This window comes from Alexandromys fortis, unplaced genomic scaffold (assembly GCF_014885135.2).
Source record: "Alexandromys fortis isolate MF-2015 unplaced genomic scaffold, M_Fortis_MF-2015_v1.1 scaffold_94, whole genome shotgun sequence".
In the NCBI taxonomy this organism is placed as follows: domain Eukaryota; kingdom Metazoa; phylum Chordata; class Mammalia; order Rodentia; family Cricetidae; genus Alexandromys; species Alexandromys fortis.
The window spans coordinates 2,111,567-2,134,408 of record NW_026067979.1 but is presented as its reverse complement, the minus strand read 5'-3'; the positions used below and the strand labels follow the sequence as shown (position 1 = coordinate 2,134,408).

Sequence of the window (22,842 nt, the reverse complement as noted above, 5' to 3'; positions counted from 1 at the left end):
AGAGAGAGAGAGGCCAAACACAGCAACTAGTTTGCTAACGACTCACAATACTGAGTGCCTTCAAAGCAGTCCAGCTGGAGAGAATTTATGTAAGGTCATAGGTTATTTCCAGGGAAGGCAAGTGAGGGCAGCTTTGTGCTTTGAGACCATAATTAACTACCTCTCCAAAGCCCGATGCTTCTAGCTTATGAAAAGCAGGCTTAATGCTTCTACAAACCTGGGTTTCCTCTAAAGATGCTAACATCAATTCAAGTGTCACCTGGGGATAGCTGTATGGGAAATATTTCCTCCTTTCTCTTTGTTTATCCTGGCTCCCAGACAAAATTTTCCTGCCTGTCTATGATAGCACAAGCTATTTATGATTAGGTCCATGATTTACTCTTGATTATGCAAGTATGTATGAGCCTCTGCTAAAGTCGATCATGACCTCACCAGCCCATGCTTCAGAGGTCGGAAACACTGCTCCCCGTCTGGGCCTGTTGTTTCAATTGGTTTAGCTGGTAGCTGGGCTTCTCATTAGGGCGGCTGCCACTTTCCTGGCCATGGAAGAGATAGTGTCTTATGTTACCCTTTTACCCTTTAGAATAACCGACTGCCAGAGCTAAACAGATTATACACAGCACTTTGATCTCCGGAGGGCCTTGAGTGGAAGTGATTAAACAAACAAAGCAGCAAGTTTATGTTTGGGGAGCTGAAGAACCGTTTCAGAGTGCGCTGACCTCAGGTGTAATAAACACGAACCGAGGACTGCGCCCTGCGATCCGTCTCACTGGGCAGATTCTTGCAGGAAGGGAATTGGTCCTCACGCATGGTGACATGATGCACTCAGAGGACTGCTTTCCCAGATGCACGTCTTCCCCTGGACCCTAACATTTACATGAGAAAATGAAGGCGCCACAGGAAGACATCAGTTTACAGAAGAGAGAGGACATTGAAGAGAATGTTTTCAATGAATAACACGGATAAAATACTGTTTGTTGTCTAGGTCTGCCCAGGGCCATGGGTCTTTGAAGTCTCGGCAGTATTTGTATGACTCTTACAACAACTTTGCATGTACCTATCGCCAGGCCTGCTATAGTAACCTCCTTTCTCAGGTCTTTGCCTTGGGTTCCATTGCTGTTTAGGTGGTCAGCTCTGGAGTGGGGAAAACACCCAGAATTCACATCCGGTTTACACCAACTGCAATGAGTGGCCAACCAGAAAGATCTATTTTCTCACTCACCCACCATCTGCCCTACAGGCCCTTCACCCTCCCTTACACACACACACACACACACACACACACACACACACACACATACACACCCGCCCATTGTGCTTCCAGTACCTTCTGTTTCAGCTGCAGCACCGTCTGCTTCATCTGGGAGAACTCCTTGCACGTGGCACAGCACGTCCCAGCTTTCACCTCATTCTCGGCCTTCTCCTCGTGCCCTGGGGAGAGACAAAGCTCAGCTTCAGCTGGGAGACTGGCAGTGCACATTCCTGGAGCGATGGCACCAGAAAGGCTCTTCTTGGGCATGCGGGATGGAGAGGCTGACCATGGAAATTGTATAAGGGGTGGGTGTTCTCTGGATTATCCCAGAATGACCCAGGGTCAAGGGAAAGGGGAAGGGACTTATTTAGGTCCCAATTCCTGGTCATAGCCTTTGGGGTAATCACGGTGGCAGGAAACGGAAGCAGGTAGTCCAGGCCAATCGAGAGCAGAGGGACGCGAGCGCATGATTTTACACCCAGCTCCCTTCTATACAGCCCAGAATGATGCTCCACACTTTTAGGTGGGGTCTTCAACTAACGATCACCATAACTAAGGCACGCCCACCCCATGTGCCCATAGATTCAATTCAGACAATTGCTCATTGAGAGTCTTCTCAGATGACCCACAGGGTGTCACGTTGATAATTCACATTGATCATTACTCCATTCCATCCACCCCTCTTCACCTAGGGAGCTGCTCAGTGTGGGAAGGAGGTTTTATGAATGGGGGATCAAAACAACACTTCTGCTTCACCATTGACATCTGACCTTGGTGTAAGACCAAGCCCCCTGCTGATGGCACACCTGTAGAAGTGAAAAGCAGATCTCTGCACCCCCATTTGCACATCCCCAGCTGGATTTTCCAAGTGTTGGTACAAATGCATGTCTGCATGACAGGGTAATCCTACCTCGCCACTCGGTTCTGGACTCATGTTATATGGATTACGGAATGTTAGAGCGGACACATCTTTATTGCCCTCTTACAGATAAAGTAAGCCCTAGAAGGGGGTGGTAACTTGATTACGCAGAATACGGCTTGCAGGCCACACAATTATAGGGCCCAATTGGCCCTTTGGGGTATGGGGTAGGCACAAAGGGAGGCTGTTATTAGAGTCTCTGCTGAGAACACCCAGATGTGGTCTGGCAGGTCCAGGGAAGACACTCCACTAAACTTACTGTCTTCCTAAATTCGCCCCTAGCTTTATGTTGCTGACTTTCCAGATTTTCAGGATGCAGTACTACAAAGAAGCCACACGGGGGCATGGAGCTCTAATTTTTATGAGAGTCCAGTTAAACATGTTGAACGCTAGAAATGTAACGGCTTAGAAATTAGGGTAACAAATAAACTTAGAAGAACCCAAGAATGTGCTTCACATGGGAAGTGCCCCAAGTGAATTAAAGGATTTTGGTTTAAAAACTTGACTATGCTGTATAGTGAATCCAGTCCCAGCACATCACAATCCCCCCATGGGGGGGGGGGGAGGGCGGAGCAGGACTTTGAAAACTCCGCCCGCCCACCTGGGGGTGGCAGTAAGGGGCAGTGTCAGTATGTGTTAACATTACCCTCGTTAAGAAATGCCTAATCTATTATTATCAGAGTTTGAAAGTTATTTGAAACACCTGGCCCTTTCTGAGTCTTTGAACTGTATTGAGTGACACTTGGGGTCACGGTAACTTTATCAGAAAATAAACACAAGTTGAAAAATAAAGGCCAGTTAAGCTAATCACGATGGAGCCAACATTTCCTTCATTGTCTGCCCCTTGCGGTACGCAGACTCCCTTGTGTCTTTGCTGGCTCCGGCTCTGGGTTTTCAAAGATAAAAATCAAAATGACTAAACATTAATTTGTCAGATGGCTTGTATCACTCAGCCAGGGGACATTCTTTCAAACTGTCAGAGGCTGTCCTGGGGACACATCTGCTAGACTTCCTATCAATATCATCATCACCATCATCATCATTTTAGTTTTAAAGTTCATTATACTATGTTACGTGTACGTATCAAGGCACGCATGCATGTGGAGAATACATTTGACTTCATGGAGACTTGCAGAAAGCTTTGTGGAGTTGGTTCTCTCCTTTTACCTTTAAAACAGGTTCTGGGATCAAACTCAGGCCATCAGGTTTGTATGACAAGCAGCTCACCGACCCTGGACTTCTATTTTAAGTTTGTCTGACTCTAACATTGTAGCTGTTGGAGAATGAAAAGCCTAAGAAATATATTACCCTAAAAAATTCCCCCCAAACTCAGAACATACCAGACAGGGAGAGGTGCTTTTTAGATCACGTGTTTATACTCAATAATCATTATCTTCACTATAAAACAAAATAAGACGGTGAAATACTGGGCTGCCCAATTTGTCCAAAGCAGCTGGAAATGCTTAGCTGCCTCATATCCAGAAGGCTCGTTTTGCCATGAGCATGGCTTACAACTGAGCTGCTTGTTCGGATGTGAAACCACTCAACCTTGAAATACTGAAAAGAACCTTCCCTACACGGAAGGTGTTAAAGCTGGGCATGTTTTCAAGTCCGAGTTCTTGCACAGATAGAGGACAAGGAGATAAAAATGCAGGGAACACTTGCATTGTTATATTTTATCCCAGCATATTTTGAAACGTTTTCCAAGAGCAAAGGGACCTCGGAGCTGGAGATCAGCAGTGCCCCCAGAGACCAGTCTCAAAGCACACTGTCAGTGAGCACTAATCTAGCTTGCTTGGGTCACCTGCTCTGATGTCCTAGGTGAGAAACTTCCTGCGGCATCATGGTTGTCTTCATGGGCCCTTTCCTTCCCCCTTTCTTCTCTCTGTCCCCAGAGTCATGAGAGACAAAAAGTACCTGAGGCAGTGGTGGCTCAGGGGTCAAGCAATTGAATTAGGACAGGGAACTTCTGGGTGCACAAAGACCTGGTCCTCTCTCAAATCTGTATGAATGATTCCTCTCAATTTCTACCCCAGATCTCCCTGACCACCAGTATAATCATGCTCCTTTGTCAAATATAAAACCAGACCAAAAATCTCTATGGTGCTTAGTGCAGTGGAGACTGTAAATTGACAATTAGGAGTATTTGGAAATGATATTGTAAGGATCACACTCTGGGGGATGTGAAAGAGCTGATGGTGGTGTTTTATTAACGTGTCTTATTTCTTCCAAAGCAGGTGGAATTGCCGTGTGCGGAGGGTGGTGGAAGAAGAGGCAGGAGGAAATGGGAGAAAACCTACAACGCGATTCAACTGTTCTACGCTTTGTGTCTCAGTAAGACTCAATGGTAAAATCAGCAGATGGTTTTTTCCAGCAAAAGACAAGGGCATTTCCCATTTGGCCACTGTTAGAGGAACCAGGAATTCCTGAATATGGCACATTGAAAGAGGCCTGCCCTGTTTCCACCTGTGCTGTGCCAGGCCCTGCACAGTGAATCTCCGTCTCCACCCTCTGCTCTTCAGCCGCTATCGGTTAGTAACACCTTTGTCTGAGAATTGACCAGATGTCCCACCAAGTTTAGCTCTAGAACTCAGATTTGTGACATAAGGTAGTTTCCAATCTGTGATTTTTAGGACATCATCCTACGAGATCTTAAAATAGTTATTTGGGGGCTAGAAAGATGGCTCATTTGTTAAGGACCCTGGCCACTCACTATTCAGAGGAATGGTGTTCGATTCCCAGCACCTAGATGGCAGCTCATAACCATATTTAACTCCAGTCCCAGGATATCCAATACCCTGTCCTGGCCTCCTTGGGTTCTGTGTGCACAGACATGTGGTGCACAGACATACATGCGGGCAAAACACACATACACATACGATAAACAGAAACTAAAATAGTAATACCCGTTTTACGAATTGGTATATTGCACATGTGTGTGTTTATGTGGTGTGAATGTGCATTTGGTGTCTTCCTCTAGTATTCTCCAACTTATTATTACTTAAAAATCCAGACATTTATGTGTGCGATGGTGTATATATGTGTGCACCAGGTGCATGCAGGTGCCGGAGGAGCAGAAGAGGGCACTAGATCACCTAGAACTGGAGTTACACATCGTTCTAAGAGCCCTGATGTGGATGCTGGGCCCTAAAACCAGCCCATATTTGCTGAGTTACCTCTCCAGGCCTTCAGCCTTATTTTTTTGAGACAAAGTCTCTCATGAACTTCAAGTTTGATCTTGTTATTTTGCTTAGACTGCTTGGTTGATGTGCCCCCAGGATCTGCTTGTCTCCAAGGCCCCTAGCTCTGAGGTTAGAGACGTGGGCTGCTGCGTCTTGCTTTTATGTGGATCCTAGTGCTTGTACAACACACTCTTTACCCACTGAGCCATCTCTCCTGAAGATCCTTCTGCCCTGACAGGCAGAGACTTCTTGTGGGAGTGGTCAGCTCGGTGTTATGGGTATCTGAATACCCTCCCTAAAGGCATGAATTTCTGCCCTGACACTCAGCAATACATTTGCTGTTCTGATGGATTTGCTCTATATATTAGGGATTCTCCAGGCTCCCTCCTGTCCGCATAAAAAAATATTTGTCTCTTATCAATTCAGGCAACCCACAGCCAACTGTGTACGGGCAGCTGGGAATCCAAGTCTACAATGACAACTTAGAAAGCAGCGTCCTTGTGACATCCCCACACAGTCCCCACGTGTGGATGGATTGATGGCTAAAAGGTGGCACCCGCTGTCAATGAGCGCCTTCATTTCAATAGAGATATGCCGTATCTCCCTGCCTATGGGGCAGACAGCAGTGATTTTAATTTTGAATTAAAAAAATGGTCTGTAAATTATTTTCCTAATTAAACTTTGTACCCCAAAGATTGCCACCCTTTGATCTGTAGCGCCCTCTGGATGGGTAGGCTCCGTATGCTTCAGAGTCTCAAAGGTGCCCCACGCTCAGCCCCCTCTACATACACGGGGTCTGTAAATGCCCTGTCCTGAGCTGGCTCCAAGTCGCTATTTTGCATTGACTTTTTGCACATGGAGGTTTCTCCATGACTCAACCTAGCTGCTCTTCAGAATCTGCCTTTGTAGTTGTTTCTCGCGAGGCAGCTGGTGGCCAGCTGTTTGCTGCCTCCCAGCCCCTTTTGAAGCTTAGGCTTCATCACGTGAGTGCCCAGATGTTTCTGGTTTTCTTGACTCCCAGCTCATCTGGATACACGTGATTTAATGCCCTAGGATTCTCCTCCCTTCCCGGGCATGGCTCAGGCCCCCTAACCTCTCTTAACTGAGTTCACGTGATTGCTCCAGCACGTGCAGTGTGCATGCTCCTGTTGGTACAAATTCGGCCTCTGGGCCTCTAAACGGCTCAAGATTTTCTCTCTAGGGAACTTGTTTGGCCAACACTGGTAGGGAAGACTATTTTGCCTCAAAGTTCATTCCAGCTGGACATTGGTCCCCACAGGCTAAAATTCTAGATTTTATTGACTAGCTTGGCACTTGGCAGAGAGATCAGAGGCCCTTCACACGTGAATGTTATAAGCATTTGCCTACCAATCTAGGAGCTCTTTTCTTTTTTCTCTTTCCCCTTCTTCCTCTTTTTTACTTTATTCTTTCTTTTTTTTCCTTCAGAGGAACTACCCCAGCATGCAGGCTGATCCCACACTCTGGTGACCAGTCTCATCTTGGCTGAATCTGGCTGCTGTGTTCATGTCCGGCAGCTTCCCAGCTCCACGCTGAAGCTCCAGATGGTAGGAATTGGGTAACTGACTGTGGGCTCATACAAAATGAGTTGCTTAAAAGATTATATGTGAAATTTGGAATTTAAATAAATGTCCTCTGTCAAAACTGGTGTTAAAAATTCGCTCGCACTCCAATTTCTGTCTTTATCTGATCCCGAACCAAGCAGCGAGTTCACAGATGGGCACACGACACGGACTGCATTTTGGGTTGTGTTGAAATAGACTGTGACCGTAAGTGGCAATTATTCAAACACACATTTCAACATACTTTCTTTGAGAGAATACCATGTCTGGCCTCTTCCCTGTTCATTCTGGGATCCTGGAAACATACAGCCAGTGCTACTGATTCCCCTGCCCCAGTATCAGTCAGGATGCCACACTCACTACAGACCCGGCTCCTGCCAGCTCGCCTTCGAATGACTTTGATCTTTGGTTCTCACCTAGGTGCCACTTGTAAGTGTCCCCTCCTGCACAGAGTCACCAGAGGAGTGGTTGGGCTCCCAGGTGCCTATAATTTCCATGTTATGCATTTATAATCCATACTACATCTAAATATATAAAATGGGATAAATAACATTATACTAAAAGTAACACAAACTATATATATAGTATAATTGCATAATATAGACTGTAGATTATACCTAATCATGTTTTATATATTATGTGTGTATTATCTATCATGCATACATACCATATGATATAGCATGGGATACCATTTTACATATAAATATGCAATATGCATTATATGTATAAGCTACATCTATAGAATATAAAATCATATAAACATAAGAGACACTTTCATTGCTATGTCTATGTAATTCTTAAGATCTAATAGAAAGGCGCACACAATCAAGGGTACCATGCTTCTCTTGCTCACCAGTGTCGTTGGGGTATTTGTCTCCCCTGGTGCAGGTCTTCCCATCGTCCTCAAGGACGTAGCCCTCCCGGCACTCACAGTGGTAGCTGCCCATGGTGTTGATACAGATGTGCGCGCACAGAGTAGTGTTGCTGCTGGCACATTCGTCAATATCTGGTTTGAATCAAATACATAGAACAATGTCAACACAGTAACACAGCTGCCCCCTCTGTTGACCTGAGTGAGAGAAACGTCTAGACCTGAACCAGAGAAGTGTGGAATAAAGTGAAGCGCCAGGAACACAGGTCGTACATGAAACCATAACTTTGGGCCATGTGCCCACCATTAGAGACCTAGAGAGGTGGTGTCTGTCATGCGGGTGGGTGCCACAGAGGCTCACTCACGGGTGGTAGGGCATGACAAATGAGGCCAGTCCTAAGCACTCCCCAGGGTGTTGATGGAGCTGCAGTGGGCTGCGTTCTCACCCAGCTCCGCACGGCTAGCTTTACCCGAAATAATTACACGGAAACTGTATTTTTTTTAAACACTGCTTGGCCCATTAGTTCTAGCCTCTTATTGGCTAATTTTTATATCATTTCCCTCCTCCATCACCAGGGCTCCATGGAAGAGAAAACAGGATGACCAGCAACACAGCTGACTTCTGCAGGTAGCTTGGAGGGCTGAGGTTTCATCCCCCTTTCTAATGGGAGGCTTCAAACAGCACGATGGTGACCCAAAGGTCACTTCGGAAAGGTCTCTTCCCAGTTAAGAGACATTGGCAGTAACTGGAAAACGCTACTTCTAACAAAAGTAAATAGTAGGATGGGCCTCAGGGAGATAGGTTTCCCCAGGCAGTCCCTGTTCCACACAGACCCACGCTGACCCCCGGGTGAGCTGTGGAAATGAGCCATGAGATTATCAAACACGGGACCACAAGCGAGTCAGCATGGACTGTGGACAGCGCTGATTCAGTTCCCTGTGGCATGGAGTGGAAACAGAACTGTCTCTCGCCACGGGGAAAAAGGGGAAGGCTATATTCCATTTCCTGTTCACAGCACAAAGACATCTGGAGTAGCAGATAGAAAAAAGGACACCACCTCAGACTCGACACATGTGGCAGGCAGAGCCCAGCTCTGGAATCCAGGAGATCGACAGCTTTCCAACTGCTCCCTGGGCAAGCTGCCAAAGGTCTATCTCTGACAGGAGCTGCTGGTGCCAGGGAGAGAATGGCGATGCAGGTGTTCCCCTGGCAGCACACTGTTGTCTAGAGGCTGAGGGTCCCAACTGAAGCCTACTTAGAGGCGTCCCTGTCCTAATGCTAAGTATGAAGCCGTTGTACTTTAGGGGCGCCTTTTGTTGTACCCAGCCTCCTCTGGTCACCAAAAGAAAACAGAAGGCTGAAGTGGCTATGGGACACTGAAATATTGGCCTCCATGTGTGGCCCTGAGCCATTTGTAACATCCCTGCTCTGTGTAGGTGATGTCATGGGCTCCTGCTCTATTCACTTAATTGTGTTGGCCCCATCCTTTGCTAGTGTGCGGTACTGTTTCCAGATACTGTTGGGAGGCTGTAGCAGGCCTATGGCTAGACCTTTGCCCCAAAGTTTCTCCCAGAGCCCTGGTGGGCAGAGGGGAATGACTGTTTATCAAGGCATCTAAATAATTCCCACTTGAGTCTATGACCATCTCAGTTCATCTTCTGATTCTTGAACTTCGCTAAACCTGTCAATCACTTAGTGATGTTTGTGAAAAGTTACATTCCTGGGTCTACCACTCAGAGATGTCTTATTTGCCTTGGAGATGAGGCCAAGACCCCAGGTTAGTCACAGAATGATCACACTTTGAAATAGACAATCTCTTGAGACAATGTGTCTTCTTCGAATGGCATGATAGGAAACCCATGGCCAATAGAAACAAAGAAACAGGCTGGTAGCCACTGAGGGTGCATAGGCTGTTTGCTTAATTGTAGTCCAGGCAGTTGGTCTCAGCTTTCTTTAAACTGTTTCTCCCCCTGCTCGACAACAATACTTCTATTCTCCTGCTTGTATGCTCTGGATGCCAAGCTTCATTTTGTTCTATGTTTTTGCATTTCTGATTTTTTTTTTCTTGAGACAGGGTCTCTCTATGTAAACCTGTCCTGGACCTCAATATGTAGACCAGGCTGGTCTTGAACTCAGAAAGATCTCCTTGCCTCTGCCTCCTGAGTGTTAGAATTAAAGGTGTGTGTCACCACACATGGCTCCTGCCCCTCTGTGTTCTGTCTTACATGATTCTAGTTTGCATAGGACACCCTCCCTTTTCCCTAGCTCTCCTCTCAGACTCTGACTAATTCCAGCTCCTGAAGCCATCTTTGTACCTTATTTGTTTTGATGAACATGACGAAAGCTAGGGTCCCCAGGCTAAACCCAAATACCACTCCATCCCATGAGTCCAAAGATTTCAGGGGAGGACTCAGAGTTTACCAGCTCCTCTGACCTGGTCCTGCTGCAGCAGCAAATCCACCAAAGGGCAGAGGTATCTGAACACAGCCCATCCCCAGGAGCTAGAAATGCATTTCCTACGTACCCAGGCAGTACGGCTTCTCCCGCTTTTGGTGTCTCTCGCGGTCGTATCGGTATCCTGGGTAACACGTGCAGAGCACTCGGCCGAAGTTATCCGTGCACTGCTGTTCACAGGGAGCCTGGGCACAGATGTCATAGTCTGAAAGAAAGAGTGTGTTCACATCAACCTCTCAGCAGGAGCTGGGCGAGCCAGCCCTAGCCTGGAACAGACTTGGAAGGCTGCTCTTTTGCTAAGAGTTAAATGTGAAGTGTGGCTGGCCACCTTTCGAGAGCTGTCAACTCTTTCAAAGTTTCCAAGAGTACCACAGCGGATAACTTAATGCAAGGATCTCTGTGATTAAAAGAAACGTCACTTGGATTTTCTCCTTCCATTTCCATCGTTATCCGGAACACAAAGATGTTTAAGCAGCCAGGCTGCACAGCATCCCTGGGACCTGTGTTGTCTTTCCCTCCAAATGACACAGAGAGTGTATTCCTTCCAGCAGAATGTGAGGACAGGCCAGAGCAGGTGAGAGTTGACTGTCACACTATGGGGTTAGGCAGGCTCTGAGAAGGAGGGGGGACACTTTGGGGTTGTGGGGACTTCTCAGAGTCAGTACACCTGTAACTCTTGCTCATGCAAGCACTAACAGGAAGGTTGACCCTGCCCTCAGAGAAGACTAATACACATTTGAATGGCTACCAATGTCTTATCAGCTTGAAGCTTGTGTAAACTAGAGTAGAGTTGTTATTACCCAAAGAATTAGGGCATAGGCTCCCCTGGGCTCTGATGAACTGGTGTTTAATGTACCTCTTGAAGGGCCTTTGGCTTTAAGTCTGAAGCTCTGGCTCAGCATTTGCTCCCAGACCAGACTCAACATCTCATTAATCACGGCCACTCTCCTCGGGTGCCGACAGATGCAGTCTCCATGGACACAGAGAGCGCCTGGCTCTGCTCTGGTAGATATGAAGTCAAACAGGTGGGCTGTCAGCTCCTAGCACAGGCTGTGTCAGCTCCTGCTGCAGCCTGGGTTAGCATGACAAGGTTCATGTCAGTCTCAGGATGACCTAAAACTGCCCTTACTAAGCCCTCTTTCCTACAAGTGTGAGTCCAGGTCTGTTCTGCCTGCACGGATTCTGACCAGCCTTGCAAACTGTTTCTGGTTATATATATATATATTTTTTATCTGAATGAAGTTCTAGATTCTTTTGGCTGGAGAGAGCAGGATCTCAGTATGGCTGGTGAGCAACCCTTTCCTCCCAGTGGTCACCATAACTGGGCAGAAGCCAGAGAGAAGAGGAAAGCAGAGTGCCTGCCTAAAGAACTTGCATCAACTGTGGCAAGGGAGCTTTGAGAAGCCATTGTCCCAGCGTCCCCTTCTATCCCTGCTTCCCCGGGGTGTCACTTCCAGCACATTCGGTGAGCGGTGTTTCTCATATTATTCACCCCTGCGTCTCACAATGGCCAGCTCACCTCACGTCTTCATTTTCGGCACTCCCTGTTCATTTCTAGCCATGCAAGAGTCTTCATCGCCTCCTCGCACGCCTTGAACACCACCCTTCTAAATCTTTCCATCGAGTCAGTGATTTCTTTGGAATTTGAGTTGAATAGGACTTCGGTGTTGACAACAAACTGACGATATGAAAGCTGTCCTCTACTGAGCTTAGACATGATCTCTGACCATTGATCTTTTCGGGGACCCCCCCGACTCTTTTTTGCTTCCCCAGAATGAAGATAACCCTGGTGTGTGTTTGGTGGTTGCTAATGAGTTCAAATCTGTGCCACCTCCTTTTCCATGGGCTGCTTTACGACTTGGGTCTTGGGCCATTTTTATTTTGGTAGTCACTGGCCTACTAGGTACCGTCAGTAAGGGGCACTGGGGAAGGGGGAGGAACATGATGAAGATGGACACAGAAACACAAAGACAGGGAGGTTGCAAGAGGAAGGAGGGCTGTGCATGTCTGCTTGCTGTCTGGACTTCTTTCCTGGGAGGCTCATCTGTGTTTCCCTCCTTCCGCACACCAGCATGGTGTCTCAACAGCAGTAAGAAATGCCGCTGTATCCTTTTCCTGCCACTTCCAGAATCAACCTCATTACATCCTATTTGAGATATGCCCCACCAGACACACCCCAAAGTTTGGGTTCTAGATCTTTGGGTTATGTTCTCTGAGTTCAGAACAACAGTCCTGACTGTCTAGTGCCTCAGAGGTCTAGGCTACATTTAGAGATACTGTCTTAGTCATGGTTTCTACTGCTGTGATGAAACATGGCCGAAAGCAACTTGGGGAAGGAAGGATTTTTGCTTGGCTTATCCTTCCACATCACAGTTCATCATCAGAGGATGTCAAGACCAGAACTCAAACAGGGCAGGAATCTGGAGGCAGGAACTGATGCAGAGGCCATGAAGGAGTGTTGCTTACTGGCTTGTTCCTTATGGCGGACTCAGCCTGCCTTTTATAGAAACCAGGACCACCAGCCCAAGGTGGTAAGCATCCCTGAGAGATACATCAATCACTAATTAAGAAAATGCCTGCCAGGCTGTGGTGGTACACACCTTTAATCCCAGCACTCAGGAGGCAGGGACAGGCAGATGTCTGTGAGTTCGAGGCCAGCCTGGTCTACAGAGTGAGTGCCAGGACAGGTTCCAAAGCTACACAGAGAAATCCTGTCTCAAAAAATCAAAAATAAAATATAAAATAAAATAAAATGCCCTACAGGTTTGCTCACAATGCAATCTATGGAGATTTTCTCAACTAAGGCTCCTCCTCCCTGATGACTCTAGCTATGCCAAGTTGACATAAAACTAGCCAGTACAGAAAGATACTCTCCCTCTGAGCTTGCCAGTCTGAACTGGTCCACTGTCTCTCTTTGCTCCCTGTGCAGAGCTGGTAGTCACGGACTGCACCTTTTATCTCTGTTGTACTTAATGTTTTCCTTTTTTCTTTTTTAACTTTCAGTGTCCAGCCAGAAATTCTTCCTATCAAATCCTCTCTGTTCATCAGTTATAGTTGTCCTTCTGGACTTAACTTTTGATCCACACAACTCAGTTTCTTAAATTTTGTTACTAATTTATTCCCAGAGATAAGTTTGGAACTCTCGTAAAATGTCTAAAGTATTTGGATATATTAGTAATTTAATCTTGGGGAGGTTCCCCCAAAACAGGCATGTCTAACCCACACAGGTCACATGTGTCCCTGGGTAACTGTGAATATAACCTAATGCATTTATAGATGACATCAAGTCACACCGTCAAAAGGGTGGGCACCCTGATGAAACATTCTGATTTCTTCCTATTAAGACTTTATGTGATTATCTTTTGAGGGGCACCCCTGCCTTCTGCCATTCATACCCTGTCTTTCCTGATTTACTATCCTAATCCAGTAGAGCCTGCTGTCCAGTATATCCCAAAAAAGGCCACAAAAGAAGTTGATCTCACACATGTAAAAATGACTGCCAACACATAGGAGTGCTGATAGTTGAAATATGTAAGTAGGTTGGTCAACTTTAGGTCCCTGTTTGCTCTATTGTCTCCTATGGTCTTACCACAGCTAAATCCTAGTCTTTCTATTTCACAGGAATTTTTATTCCTCTTTGAAAAATTTTAGGGTTCTTCTTTTTTAATTCTATTGTGCTGAAATTTCATACTGCATTTATTATATATACTAGAATGATGGTGTCAGGTCTTTTGCATGAGCCATCTGGTATACCCAGGGATAACATTTCTAAGTCTTTGAGTATAAGTCACTGCAACTGATAGGAAGAGTGAGGCTGGGTGTTTGAACAGGTAATGTGTGAGCCTGAGCTGAATGCCTCTGTTGTCTGGCTGTCTTCTCTGAAGCCTGTGTTTCACCTCTCAGAAGAACTGTCTTGACTCTCCTTGTCTGGTCAAGCAAGGGTCGGTGTTCTGTCTGAGACAGAACAAGATCTAGGAGGGCAATCTCTCTGACTTTTAGCCAACCCTTTTCTTTCTGTTTTTGCTTTTGTTGGTTTGCATGCACATGTGTGTGGAGGTCCGTGGTCACTAGTGGGTGTCTTTCTTGGTCACACTCCACCCTTTTTATTGAGAGAGGATCTCTCACTGAACTTGGAGGCTCCCTAAATCTGGTAGGCTTGCTGACCAGTGAGTCCCAGGACCCCGCTTACGTCTGTCCTTGTGAACACTGGGGTTACAGACATTATGCCACCTGGTATCTTAATGTGAGCATTGAGATTCTGAACCCAGGTTCTCATGCTTGTACCATAAAAACTTTACTGAGCCATTTCCCAGCCCCTTCTGCTTTTGCTACCACTTTCACCTTTATTTCTGGTGCTCTTGCCTGTCTGGTTTACTATGAGGTCAGTTGTCCTTGGCTTTTCCTGGTAGTGGCTCAGACTTCATTCTCTTCTTTTTGCTAAGAGTCTTCCCACCCCCAGGGCTGATCTCTAGCTTCCAACATTTTGTTGATGATATCTGTTCTTTCTTTCCCTTGGATCTTGTGGATTTTATGTCTTTTCCACTTTGTGGGCTTCTGAAGGGAGCAAAGGTAATGAATTTATTCAGTTCTCTCTCTCCAATGCTTGTTTTCTAGCGCCAACCCACTTTCGGTCATGCAGCTCCTATCTTTAAATTGTATCTACTTTCTATCGTCTCGGTTCTGTTTCTCTTGGCATGATTCTAATTCAGACCCAGACACTCTTGTGTAAACAGCATCTTCACCAAGAGTCTTCACATTTAAATCCACTGTATATAATGCTGCCAGGCCACCCTTGCTAAGGTGAGCATTGTGTGGCTCCGTCCTTGCTCAGCTAAGCCAGGCTTTCTACATACTTAGAGAATCCCTAATCTTAAAACTTCAAACATTCTGAGTTCCGTGATGTTTTTGGATTTTGGAGCCTTTCAGATGTCCAGATTAGGGATGTTCAAACAGTAAGGTCTGTGTAAATATTTCCCTATCCAAAGACTCTGACACATGAAGTATTTCTGGCACCAAGCATTTCAGACGAGAAGTGCTCAGCCTGCATTCGTCACCTTTAAACCATGGCTTGGTCTTGCGTTTGAGATCTGACATTATAGCCCTTGAGACTTTTCCAAACTTCTCAGTCATTTACGAGTTCGGAGACTTTGAAAGCCTAAAATCTTTTTGTTGTTGTTGTTATTCTGTGTCATAGTACACTTCTTATCTCCACACAAGTTTTCACCTCCACACCTCCAATGAAATAAATATGGATAAAAAACTCCATATTTATCCTCAGTGCTGTAGGATTGATTGTCGAGAGCAGTGGTTCTCAACCTTTGGGGGTTGGACAGCCCTTTCACAGGGGATTGCCTAAGATCCTTAGAAATATCAGATATTTACATTATGATTCATAACAGTAGCAAAATTTCAGTTATGAAGTAGCAACAAAAATAATTTTATGGCTGGGGGTTTCTGCAACATGAAGAGGTCACATCATTAGGAAGGTTGAGAACCACTGTTCTATATAGCTTTCAAGTGACGTTGTCAATGCCAAGTCTTCTCGACCCTCAACAAGGTCTAGTTTGTCTCATCAGTACCCACAAGGCTTGTCTCTTTTACTCACATGCTCTTCCTTTTTAATTGAGCAGCCATATTCCCCACCTGCTCAGCTTGGTGCTTGATTCTCAGCTTGATGCTTGATACTCAACTTGATTCTCAGTGAGATCCTAGGGATTTTTTTTTGTTGGACTAATGAATGTAGAGGGATTTTGTTGTTTTAACATGGGGTCTTGTTATGTAGCCCAGATTGGCTGTAGTTTGGGGTGAATTTCTGTCCCAGCCTATCTGGGGCTGGGATTACAAGCTTGAGCCACTATCTCCAGCTTTAACATGGGGTCTTTATGTTTCTGCCTCCTCTCTTATAAAATACTGGTGACAAAAATACTCACACTCACAACACAGTGTTTTTATAGCGAGCTAAAATGCCCCATGTACAATTATATACGGCAAAATTTTTTAAACCCATTTAACTTGGTACCAAAACCTACCTATAAAAGAGAAAGGCTTAAAATGTGATTTGACCAAGATCCTATTAAGTAGCCCATTAAAACATAATTAAAATCTGCTCATCTTGTCCAATGTAATCTACCTGCTGTCTCTTTACTCTGAATCATATGCCCAGAGGATCAGGCCAAGCCTGAAACCGTTCTAATTTTAGGGAAGGACTGTGTATTTGGTTAGCACTGCTGAAAGTCCTCTAAAGGAGCTTGGAGTTTCGTGCTGGGGAGCAGGTAAAGAGTTCATGAAGAGGACCATGTTACAACAAGTGCATGTGATGCCAGTTTGCTAAGCATGAACCTAAAATCTGAGCACACTGGTGATTCACACAGAGCACACCACATAGAACCCAGTCATTAAAAAGGGAATTATGATCACTTCCATAACTAGACACACATAATATGTATAGCTAACACACATTCCATGTGTACCCAAACATTATAGCCTCTAGTCATTAGTCATGAAAATCATCTATTAAATTACGTACCTTCTGGAATACACTGTCCAAGAACAAATTTATATCCTTTGCAGCATTTTTTCCTGGGAGACAAACAAAAGAGCATCTTAGATGTAATGTTGGGTTGAAAATAAGGTTATTTATAGTTACTGATATTGTATAACACAATGTGTCCAACAAACCCCAGAGAGAAGTAGAGATGGAGTATTTTTGGTGCAATCTGAGGTTAAAAAGAAAAATATTAAAATCAGATGACCACATATCTTCCACACACCAGCATCTGCCACCTAATACACAAAACCAACACTCTTGGTCCTATGAAGTATGTTAATTACCTCTGGAGAACAATATAGTTTTAGTGTATAAATGAAGGACCACAGACAGGAGGAGAGAAAGTCCTGGGCTACCACCTACCACACCCCCATTTCCAATGTACATCTAATCAAGGAAAGCGCCTGTGTTCTAAGAGCACAGATGCACAGTGCTGGTAGGAGATGCTTGTACAAATGACCCCCTATGAAGAGAGCATCGGGGACTCCACTCCCAGCTGTCAGACCAATACTACTTCAAAGTAGCTCCCTTATACATGGCTCAAAGACACAAAGGAAAATACGTTTGTAACCTGTTGAAATAAGAGCGGCAGGGCTGCGTCCCCAGCACCCCGGCCGCTTGGCTAGCTCATGCCCAAAATAACAACACACAAACTGTATTCATTTAAAGAACTGCTTGGCCCATGAACTCTAGCCTCTTACAGGCTAATTCTCGCACCTGGACTAGCCCATTTCTAATAATGCGTGTAAGCACCCCAAGGTGCGCTTACCGGGAAGATTCTAGCCTCTGTCCATCCTGGGAGAGTTGAGCATGGCGTCTCTGCTCCAGCAGAGCTGTCGGGTCTCTCTGGAAGCAGAGCAGAGTCTGACCTCACTTCCTCTTCCGCCCAGAATTCTATTCTGTTTACTCCTCCTATCTATGTTCTAAGCTATGAGGCCAAGCAGTTGGTTTATTATAACCAATGACCTTCCTCCATCAGTAACCAATTAAAAAATAAAACGTTTCATCAAAGAAACAGAAAACTCTTATGATTGGAAGTTCTAAGGCTACCTGGGTGGCTCAGTGGGTTAAAGTATTTGCCACATAGCCTGATGATCAATTCCTAAATCCCCCGTAGAAGGAGAGAACAGACTCCTGAAAGTTGTCCTTTGACCTCTGTGTGTGATGAGTTATGCGCCCTCCCCTTTCCCTTCTCAAATAATAATAAAAGAAAATTATAATAAATGAAAATTCTAAAACTATAAAACTTATCTAAGCATTAAGAAAGAAACCCACAAAATCCCCCCCAAAAAAAGAAACCCACATTTAACAGCAAAATGGAGAGATGACATAGGAAAGAACTCTGAATTAACCAATGGGGAGTGATGGCACACACTCATAACTCTAGGACTTGGGAGGCTGAGGAAGTTGGATCTTGTATGAGTTCAAGGCCAACCTGGGCTACAAAGTGAGACACTATCTTTAAAAAAAATAGTGAATTAGTAAACTTATAAACAGTAATTATCCAACCTGACTGACTGGCAGAAAATAAACTCCATGACATCTTTGGCGGTTCTTTGTCAAATAACACTGTCAGCCCCCCCCCTTTGTTAACCTATAGATCATTTGTGTATATATTATGGCTTCTGGTTTTTTTTTTAAATGGGATCCTGTGTGTGAACATGTGTGTCTATATGTCTTGTGTTTGTGAACATGTGTGTTTATATGCACTTATTGTGCTTTTCCTTTGTCGCTTTTTCTTGTTTAGATGTTTAGTCTAATTACAATTTGTTTGTTTTTATTTATTTTACTTTATTATGATTTCTTAGACACCTGTTTGTTTCCAAGGAGAGGCAGAAAGGGGGTGGATCCAGATGAGAGGGTAGGTAGTGAGGTAGGGAGGTAGGGAGGATATAGGAGGAGTAGAGGGAAGGGAAATGATAACCAGAATACATTGTATGAAAAAGTCTATTTTCAATAAAATAAAGATAATTTGTACAGTCTATAATATTGCTCAAGTCAACTCACATGATTTGTCTGCCTAGTGAATTACTGTTTGTGGGAGAAACCTTAGCAAATCTCTTCTAAAAACACAAGGCTTACAAAATGTTATTAAGTGTGTACTCTATAAATTTTTGTAAAGCTTATTTATTATTCACACAGTGTCCTGCCTGTGTGTATGCCTACAGGCCAGAAGAGGGCACCCGATCTTATTACAGGTGATAGTGATAGTGATAGAGATTGAACTCAGGACCTCTGGAAGAGCACTCAATGTTCTTAACCTCTAAGCCTTCTCTTCAACTTGTAAAATGTACGAAAAGTTATACAAAAATATATTTGCAAGAGAATCTGAAATTGGGTTTGGTGTGGCATCTCATTTCACCTCCTCTTATGGCATCCCTCACAAGGAGGCAAGCCATGGTGGCTGTCTCTCTGCAGAAGCACACAAGGCAGCTGTCATTATGAAAACCAATGGTGGGTTAGAGATAAAGAGTATTGCTGCATTTCCAGAGGACCCGGGTTTGATTCTCAGCATCCACATGGCAACTCATAACCCACAACTCCAGTTTCAGGGGATCCAATGCTCTTTTTTTGGCCTCCAAAGGCACCAACCATTCATGTGATATACAGAGAAGGATGCAGGTGAAACACACATGCACACACATGGAAAGAAATAGTGTCAAGATAGTCTTGAAACAGATTTGAGCAAAAAGATAAAAGTTCACTCTCTATGCCCATCTTTTTCTGCCTGTCTTGTCCTTCTAAAATAGATAAACTTGACTCTTCAGTATATTTTATTAGGAGACCAACTCCCCACCCAACCAGCCAAACAACTTTACCATTGACTAGCATTGCATGTGTCACCTCCTGTCAGAACCATGCACAGAGAGCTTGACACTAGAAGTAGGAATTTCTTTTTTCCCATAGCAAGGTCATGTGACTATGCCCTTCCCAGGGAGGGGCCCTGAGAAGAGTTAAATCCCTATCCTGACACAATAATAATACATAGGCTTGTGATAACGCCTCCCCACTGTCCAGGAAGTTCCATCAAGTTAACACACTACCCCCAGGTTTAAGCACCATGAAGATCACTGACTCAGGAGTGCTTGAGGACCACTGGCTCAAGCACCCTTGCCATGATGTAGTGGAAGCTAACTAAGAAGAGCTTACCTTGATTTTCATTCATTAAAGGAAATGGGACTTTATACAAACAGCAAATGGCCACTGTGCCAGAATGCTGTGGGACAATGGTCTTGTACTCTGTAAAAATTGATCACTTGTACTGGTTTAATAAAATGCTGATTGGCCAGTAGCCAGGCAAGAAATATAGGTAGGGTGACCAGAACAGGAGAATTCTGAAAAGAGGAAAGGCTCAGTCTGCAGTCATCACCCAGACACAGAGGAAGCAAGATGAGAATGCCTCACTGATAAAAGGTACCAAGCTACATGGCTAAACAGACAAGAATTATGGGCTAATTTAAGATGTAAGAGTTAACAAGAAGCCTGCACTAATAGGCCAACCAGTTTATAATTAACATAGGCCTCTGTGTGTTTCTTTGACTGAATGGCTGTGGGACTGGGTGGGACAGAAATCTATGTCAACACCAGAAGTGTTCCACAGTGACAGTTTACAGTATCAATCTGAATGACATAATTAGACATAATTTCCCGATATCTCCCACTAAAATATCACACTCTGAGGGAAGCCCATGTGGAACACTTTGACGGTGATGACTGGAAGATCCACCTTGATATTGCTATGGAGCTGAAACTCAGCCTAGTTTTCCACAGCATAGAAAACAGTCCAAGATGCCTGCAACCAAAAGGAATGTCAGCCATATAGAAAGCTCATTAAAACTTTATGGCTATTACCAACTGAGATACGTGTAGTCGCTCTTTAGAAAGCTGCTTGCTGTTTTAACACTGAAGTGACACATGAGAAGGTCGGGTGGAGGGGAAAACATACGTTTCTGATACTTAGATCTAACAGCATCTAAGCATGAGGTTTTAGTTTACTTGCATGCAAGTGCTACAGCCTAGATACAGCTTCTCACATACTCTAAGACATTTGAAAGATCATAACAAACGGTACCATCCTCACTCTCAGCCTCTCTCTTCATTCGCGATATTACACTTGGATACTGTCCATGTTTTGAACATTTGAAAGGCTCTGTACTGTGCAAACAGGTTTTTTTCTGCTTCCATTGTTTCTTTTGGGAGAAGCAGGGAGGCGGTTTTTGGTTATATGTGTATGTACACACTCACATACTCACTCACACACACACACACACACACGCACATGCACGGAGACTAGAGGCCGACATCAAGGTTGTAGTTTATATATGCATGTATTTCTTTGCAAATAGGGTTTTAAAGAACTTGGGGCTCATGGATTGGGTCAGAATAGCTGGCCAGTGACTTCCAGGCATCTTCATGTCTCTGCCCCTCAGTGCCAGGGTGACAGATGGACACTGTAATGCTGAGCTTTTTCTTGGATAACCTTTTACAAGATGAAATGATGTCCAAGTGATCTGGTATGTTTCAGAAGGTCCCAGGAAAGTGCTGAGTCCCAGGATGAACACATGCCACTTCCACACCAGCTTAACTAAGAACTAGCATGCACTTTGAGTTTTTCTTAAATGCATCACTGAGTCCATCCAGCTCTCTGTTCCAGAGAAGAGGTACTCAGATGTGAGCCACCTTCCTACATTTCCCAGAGTTCCTGGGAACCTATCGTTATTTTGCATGTCCAACTACCCGCCAATCATAGTTTGCCATTTAAAAAATAAATGAAATATTCTCAAATAGAGGAAAATTAAACATGGGCTACACACATCATCCCATGCCCAAGATTTCTTACAACATAATTTACATGTAAAAAAGTTGAGGCAGCCCAAGTAAAATCTTGTCATGCAAGCCAGGCGCTTGTTAGAATGAACTCCAAACACCACTGTGCAGTTTTTATCGTTAAGAAAAACAAACTACAATGAAGAATGCTCTCAGGGACTCTGGGGAGACAGCCCCTCTTAATCCATTTCATGTGTTAGAGCTGGTTTCCAAACGAGGATGCTTTTCTCATTTCTTGGCAAGGGGGAAGTGGTGATTAGATTGTTATTACATAGCAAGGGCAACATCTGCTAATCAAGACGGTCTAAAGATGGCTCCCCTGGGTGTCACTGGGAGTTAGCGCATGCATAAAATTGTAAGTAAAATCTATACAGCCAGAATGATAGCCCATCAGTCAGGAGTGTGCGCACACGCACACACTCATACGTTTGGAAGGGAAAAATGAAATTACAAGATGAAGATAAAAGTGAAGATAAGGCCATCAGGCTGTTTGCTGGTCATTACATTCGACTAGAACTTTTAGCAAAATCCAAGAATCAGAGGGCCAGAAGGACCTTGAGAGTCAGTTGAGGCGGTAGACAAATATGTAAACCCCTTACTGTAGTTTCCCCACGATCTGCCTGGGTTTTCTCTTATATAACTTCCCTACTCACGTACCAGATACACAGATTTTATACTTATCGAGAGATGTACGTTTCGGGCTATTTTATAGTCCTCAGTACCAGGCTTTACTTAGTCAATGTGTTCCGTCTCATGGAGTGTGCCTTAACTCAAGTCAGAGAGTGGTTAGTTAATCAGACAACTTTGCAAAACGGGTCACCATTGTAGATCAAATGGTGTTCACCTTTCTCCTGTGGTAACCTGCAGCGTACTTTCCCATACCATGAACACCAGTCAGTATGGGTGAAGGTTCTAAGTAGGTAGCAGATCGACTTCTCTATGTTCAATGAATTGTGTAGGTGTTGTGTAGGTGTTGTCTTTAGCCATAGGGCCTTTCCTCCAGTTCATGGAGAGCCACCAACAGTTTGGGAAATCGCCTGGGCTGGTTGGAGGGTATCCATGGGGCCTCTTGGATGAATAATTCAGTTAGACATAACCCATTCCCAACACCGGAGGTTTCATCTGGTGGCAAGAGGTGGCTAGTTGCAGCTTTGTCTCTCAAATTATTTGGTTATTCCGTTTAGGTTTCTTTCTCATATATATAGATCG

The 22,842-nt window shown here is 44.6% G+C and overlaps 1 protein-coding gene across 2 annotated transcripts in view; it reads right to left on the bottom strand.

Moving 5' to 3' along the window:
* Positions 1-22,842, bottom strand: part of Ccbe1 (collagen and calcium binding EGF domains 1) — a 231,413-nt gene that overhangs the window by 22,363 nt on the left and 186,208 nt on the right. For both annotated transcript variants that reach the window (XM_050157910.1, XM_050157909.1), the window contains exons 3-6: positions 16,786-16,838; positions 10,330-10,464; positions 7,787-7,939; positions 1,328-1,431 (exon numbers count right to left, since the gene is read on the bottom strand). In XM_050157910.1, the coding sequence (XP_050013867.1) occupies positions 1,328-1,431; positions 7,787-7,939; positions 10,330-10,464; positions 16,786-16,838 (445 nt within the window). The remainder of the gene's footprint in view (positions 1-1,327; positions 1,432-7,786; positions 7,940-10,329; positions 10,465-16,785; positions 16,839-22,842) is intronic.